The 6,852-nt window shown below is 35.6% G+C and overlaps 1 protein-coding gene across 1 annotated transcript in view; it reads left to right on the top strand.

Annotated features, from left to right (window-relative positions):
* The first annotated feature begins 6 nt into the window (after nucleotides 1-6).
* HSF5 (heat shock transcription factor 5) overlaps nucleotides 7-6,852 on the top strand; it is a 34,318-nt gene continuing 27,472 nt past the window's right edge. The window contains exons 1-2 of the mRNA XM_006924878.1: nucleotides 7-215; nucleotides 4,839-5,213. Of these exons, the coding sequence (XP_006924940.1) occupies nucleotides 4,997-5,213 (217 nt within the window). The 5' untranslated portion in view covers nucleotides 7-215; nucleotides 4,839-4,996. The remainder of the gene's footprint in view (nucleotides 216-4,838; nucleotides 5,214-6,852) is intronic.

Here is a 6,852-nt window from a genome sequence, read left to right as displayed (position 1 = left end):
GCACTTCCGCCGCGACCAGCCGCAACTGCTCGTGCACCTCAAGCGGCTCACCAGCGCCAACAAGGCCAAGCTGGCGGCCGGCCTGGAGGTGCCCTGCCGCCCGCCCAACCGCTTCCAGAGGCTCCTCATCACGTCGGCCTCCGCCTCGGCCTCCACCTCCCCGCTGCAGCACCAGGAGCCGCCACCGCCCGCGGGACCCCGGCCAGAGCCACACGGTGAGTCCCATCGGGCATCCAGCATCAGGCCTTGGCCCTCGCTCATTGCAGGGCACATGGGCTCAGGGAGCAACCGCCACTTCAAAGGGCATTGTTGTCCAGCCTCACTTTTGAGATACCCGAAATGCGCCCAGAATCTACTTTCTGCTGTGCTTGCCAGGAAATTGGTCATGTCACCTCCATCGTTCTCACTAGCACCAGCACCCCTTTTCCGAGCCATGTAGTCCCCTTCTGTGTCCACTAGCATCCAAAAAGAACTCTGTGTTAGGCTCTTTCTACTCTTCCTGTACCCCTCTTGAACTCTAAACCTCCATAGCCATTTACCTTCTTGAGACCCAGGCGCTCCGCTGTGAACATCTAGAATAAGTAGCCCTTTGTTGAAACACCAGGTCTGCAAGAAACACAGAAGGGTCGTCTTTGCTCCATTGGGAAGCAGAACAGAGTTACTGTACAGACTGAAACTATGATGAAGGTCAAGGTAGGAAGGAACAAAGTGGCAGCTGAGAAAACTTAGAATGTTTATTCTAACCAGGGGAAAGTGAACAAGGTGCCTTAAGTGGAAGTTTGTCCTTGAAGAGATACGTCATCTTCCACCCATTGACACAGCTAAGAAATCTTGGAAGAAGTAGTCTGAAAATAATCATATTTTAGGCTCCACGTAATGTATAGAAAAATAGACATTGTTTATATATATTAAGAGCAAAAATTTATTGTTTATCAGATATTGTCTCTCTGTAGAAGGAATTGGCTAAGCATTTCTTTCATTGTAGCTAATTAGAGCTGATCCTTAAGATGTTTCAATAGGACACATGTAAGCTAAAAATGATTTTACAGCTTTCAAATTTTAGTTAAAAAGAACTTCAGAAAGCTTACATTTACGGCCTTTGACTTTTTTGCTATTGGCTACTCTCTATTTAAAAAACTTGGTATGTATAAATCTGTATTTACTAAAAGAAACTCTCTTTGTGATGGAAGATTATTTTATAAACTTGATTACTGATGCTCCCCCCTCTTCCAGGAAGATGAGAGTGGTACTATTCCCTTTCTCTGTTTAAGAGAGTCCATGATGTGAAGTCCAAGAAAGCAACAGAATATAATATTGAGAATTCATTCTTTGTCTTCGAATAGGAGAGTAATAGAAACATTTTCAGCGTGTTATATAATCATGGATTTAACGTAAAGATGTCTGGGTTACTTTTCAGTTATGGAAAAGTTTTAAAATATATAAATAAAAGTAACATCATGTTCAATTTAACCTGAGCCCAGGGTTATGAATGAGACAGCACTTTGTTCCTTTGGAATTTAGAAGATAAGGGATTAGGTTGTGTCTGTGGAGTTTAGAAGATAAGGGAATAGGTTAGAGTTCTAGTAAAAAGTTGGAAAAATAGCAGTGGCATAGGAATGTTCTAAAGGAATTCTAAAAGAATATTAAGCTACTTCCATATGATGGCCATTGATTTTGATGGGGAATTGAATGGAGAAAGGCATTGGAGACAATGCCATGGCATACATTTGGCAGAATCTCTGCTGTGGATATTTGTTTTTCAGGTCGTGTATCTGGTGGGCCTAAGGAGAAAAGACTGGAAACTCTGTTCTTGGGAGAAATAGGCTAACAACTTCAAACAAAGACACAAACATACACACATACAAACAAACTTTTGCTCACGTTTTTCTCTCTGATTTTCTTTCTCCCTCACCTATCTTAATGGATAGAGTCTATTTTAATTGAAGAAATACAGGGGCTGTATGGAATCCAGTTTTCTTATATGTCAGTTGGTCAGCAGTTTAAAGATTATTTGTTGAAAAACATGTAGTTTTTCATTATAGATAATACATTAATCCACATACACCTAGATTATTGTAGTTTTCATGAATTTCCTTTTTTTTTTTTATTTTTTTATTTACCATTCTACCTGCTGGTATGTGCAGAAGGTAGGTCAAATGTGGATCGCCTACACCATAGTCTTGGTTCACTAGGGAATTGTGTTACCGGTTTTGGTGTGATGTAATTCTAAGTTCAAGAATACTGGCCCAACTTTGTTTTACTTTAATTCCATGTTCTAAGTCCTTGGCTCTGTTTTTTCTCACCTAATTTTATTCTGCTTGAATTGCCTTGGTTATATGCCTGACTACCCTGCTACTTCTTAGTTTCCATTTTGTTTTGTGTTCTACTTCAGTTTATGGTCTGTTCATAAAAGATATAAACGCTCCTATCTTTTATAGTAGAATCCTCAGTTTAGGATCTAGTTCTCTTATCTAGATCATTGAGCCAGCTGTCTTGTTCACTTTTTGAGAATGTACTTGATGAGAAATGTGAGGATTCCATGTTCTTCCTTTTTCGTTTGTCCACTTTTGTTAATTCATTTTTAGTGGCAATTTATTTTATAATATTTGTTCAGACTTTCTAAAGTAAGTAACATAACAAGTCTGAGCAGATCATCTGTCTTTACCAGGGGATACCAAGCTCTTAAGAGGCAAGTTTTGGGCAAGAGGCAAGTTCCTTCCTGAGGATTAATTACCTCAGATTCATTTGTACAGAAGGAATTGAATCTTTAAGAACAGAAATCCATCCTGCCTTACATTTTCAGGATTCTGGATTTAAACTTTGCCAAATATATCTTAAAGATCTGAAGACATAGGCAATGACTGGTAGAGGTCAGAATAGAACCTTGTGAGGTAACCCTTAACAGAAGAATAAATAAGAATGGAACATGTTTTAGATCTTTATTTTGACAAATTTACAGGAATGTCTTTTTAATCCTGCATGTCCCTATGTTGGCAACATCTAAAATATATAAATATTTGTCCATCACTCAGAATTTATCATGATAGAAGCAGAATTTATAATTTAATTCAGATCTAAACCAGAAATTAAGAAATCAAGGTAGAAAATTCTTTAGTTAGCTGCTTAAGTTATTGACAGTCTAAAAATTCATCAACAGCTTAACTCTAAAAAGGGTAGAAAAAGGATTAGTGAGCTATTGCACACTGTAGCAATATGCAGTTTTAGCATGTGAAGCATCCAAGGAAATATCAAATGTCAGGTAATTTTAGATCTCGGAGACACACCTGTTGCAAAGAGCAAAAAAACGTTTCTTTAGGTTTTAAAAGAAAGAATTGTTAGTGATGAGTTCAAAGTGTAGATGTATATATATATATATATACACATATATATATATATGGAATTTATAGTCAAGTAGCATAAAACTATTTTTGTACTTTAAATGAAAAGAAGAAAAGTCGTTTTTAAGAGCTATGTCATTTAAATGCAGTATTCGGAACTAAGATTATTTTTTCCCCATTAGATTCAGGGTTCTAGAATTTTTTGTGTATATTTATATGTAGGTATTTGTTTATTTTTGGCATTAATATTTTATTCTTTTTTATTTTATTACCTTTTTAAAGAGTTGATTTGAGCAAAAATCGATTTGAATTAGACAGTGCCAAACCAGAAGCGGTTAGGAACACTCCCTAATGCTTTATTCTTTAGAGGAACCAAACACCATAGAAATAAAATGAAAGATGTGTAACATGGTAGAATGGTCTTACAGGTTAAGTATTTGGAAAAGTAGGTATTTGAGTGCCATCTTTCACCATGTAGTTTAACAGACGAGTAGAGTGTAAATTAGACTTTCCCTCTATTTTATAGGTTAGTTTAATAAAACAAATTGGAATTTGTGAACCACGTGATTTAATACATAAAGCCCTCCTTAGGAATAAATTAGTTTAGCTTTATGTTCAAGAACCACAGTCTATAAAATAAATTCAGCTTGTAACATTTATATTTTCCTTTGCCTCATTACATAGTATTGCCCTTTCTGTCTCTTCCTCATCTCCACTTTTTAATTTCTTTCTACCTTGCAAATATCAGAATTTCTGGGTTTGAGTATGTGGATTTTTAACAAACTCACAAAGTGATTTGATGTAAGTCAATATTTAAAAGCCACTGATATCTAGGAAGGGACACTACTGGAGATACTCTGAAGAAAGAAAGACTATGGAAAATTATTGATTGATTTAAGGAATGAAGAAGAGAACTAGGTCAAAGTTTTCAAGCCTGACTTTTCTGCAAAGGTTATTGTTAAACAAAATTGAAAGGGAGCAAAGATTTTTAGATTTATTTTTGGTTTGTGTTATAATTCTTATTCCACTTATTTCTTTTATGTATGTGGTCGAGTGCTTATTTTTGTGCCTGTTAAGGTTCCTAAATGATTTGAAAGTCTGAATGGAATTTCTAATACTTCTAGGAAGTAGCTTACAGATTTGGGAAAATCTGGGTCAGTCGATTGAGGTAAAAGGTAAGGTGACTGAATGATCTATAAAAGGCTTTTAACATTGAATATTTGATTTAACATTTGATTTAATTTTAGAGTTTGGCCACTTTGTCTCTTTTGACAGTTATATTGAGAACCAAACAAAATTTATTTCTGAACATTATGTGTATAATCTTTTATTCTGGATTCTGAACTTGTTTTTACCAATACTAAATTTCTGTTGTGTTAAAAATAACTGAGAACTCAACATTTCATAGGTGAAGAGTAGTGTGTATTTTGTGACTTTTAGTTTACTATGTCCAGTGGAATAATGTAAAACTAATAATTGTGCCCTTCCTCTTTTATGCAGGACCAGTGGCTGTAGGACAATTCCACCGGTCATTCCGGCGAGATAGTTTGTCTCCTTACTCCTACGTATCAACTTCATCCCACAACCACAATACTTTCCCTCTGAAAGGTTTAGATCGGACCCCAATTCCTCCTAGAACGTGGCAGAACTCCCTTGGGATGCACCCAGGACAAGTGGAAACGTCTCCCACTTTTTCAGATAAAGGGGTTCCATTTCCTGTACTTCAGAGGTTTCCAACTGAAGTTACCTATACCCTGCAGCCCAGCGCCACTCCTGTACACGTTCAGCAAAGTCCTCAAACAATGGTCAGCTCCTCCCAAAAATATAGTAACTATACACCCTCGGCGCAGTACTCCCAAGCCTACTATCCAACAGGTATGAGAAATTCAAGTTCAGTGACTTCTCTTAAGGTACTTTATAATGAGCATTTATATTTATAAATGCATTTCTTCATGCTTAAACAAAAATAGGAATATACATCTAAGAAATGTAAAAGATTTCTCATCAAGACATATTTTTAAACAATACAGAAAATTTCATTGTATTCTTAAGGATTGTGAAAATTCTCTTGGTGCATAAAGGTGTATGTTTTTAGCGAAACTTCTGTTATCCTCAAAATGTCTCCTGGTAATGAAATTACTACTTAGTACACTGGAACCTTGCTATAACTCTGTCCTTGGTGCAGAATTATTTTTTCTTTTTAAAAGAATATTTATATACATATCATATACCTTTATATTTTTTAATTTTATCAGTGAAATTACCTCAGAGTGAAATCATTTTAGTTCTCAGTAATGAAGTTTAATGAACGAGCATACTCTTCATCTCTTAAAACTATATATTTTTAGTAAAGATGTGTGGTTTGACAGTACAGGCCCTGCATTGTTAATTTCAGCCAACTAAGAACTGGGAATAGCAGAGAGGAGAACTTGACAATGACAACTGATTTAGAGCTTAGCCAAGAGCATTGAAGACATACTTACTGGTAGATCTCAAGCCCCTAATTGGGAATCTTTATGTTAGTGACCATCCTTTTAGTTTCTGGAGTGGGGGGTGGGGGGAGGGTGTCTTTTGAGGAGGATACGTTTTTGCAAGATAATAGCCTTACCATTTTATTCAAATGTATATTCTGTTTTGCAGAAGCACCATAGCTGTGGTGTGTGTATCATCATGTAGTGTGCTTTACACAGTGATGAAGTGGGGCAGTAGAAACAAGGCAAGGGTCAAGGGTTTCAGAAAAGACCAGAGAGAGAAGAAAGGGTATATTTCTTTTCCCTGTGAATTAAAACTCTAGTAATATTCATTTTGTCAGATATGTAGATCTGGAAGCAATCTCTAGAGGTATTTGATTAGACTGTTTCTCCCAGGCAGGATGAAATCAAAGCTAAAATAAATGGAAAGGAATGTAAATTAGATAAGGGAATTAAATAATGTGTTGCCTTTTAAAAATTTAAGTCTGGTAACTGTTCTATTTGTAACAGTACTCACTATTTTCTAGTTGTAATATCCAACTATATTCTTTTTACTATCGTCTCATTGCATTCTACCTAAATATAGTAGTCAAAGGGATAGCTTTATTTTCCCAAAGCATTTAAGTTTAATAATAAAATAATAAAACCAGAATTTAAATTACATTGGGTTTTATATTTTTAGAGCTGCTACTCTTTTTGTGGATAGAGTTGAGAAGAAAAGGGGAAGGAATTATATGGAGTAAGGATGATTTAGCACTTTTAATCATTTTGCCTATTATAAGTTAAAAAAATTTTACCTTTTTATATAGAAAAAGGTTGAGACCTAGTATTTTTCTAGATTGTCAGCTGCTTCCTGGAAAAATATGTGTGCGATGTTTAAAAACAGAAGATGACTAATTTCATGTAATAAGTTATATATCTTATGTATAGCAACAAAGAGGGTCAGATTTTTATTAATGAGGAGTTTAATCCAATATAATAAACAAATTAAGCAAAGCTATCTAAATTATAATTTTGGCTGTTCTTTATATGCATAGAATATA

The sequence above is a fragment of the Pteropus alecto genome, unplaced genomic scaffold (genome assembly GCF_000325575.1).
Source record: "Pteropus alecto unplaced genomic scaffold, ASM32557v1 scaffold98, whole genome shotgun sequence".
NCBI classification, from domain to species: Eukaryota; Metazoa; Chordata; class Mammalia; order Chiroptera; family Pteropodidae; genus Pteropus; species Pteropus alecto.
This window is presented reverse-complemented; position numbering and strand designations above follow the sequence as displayed.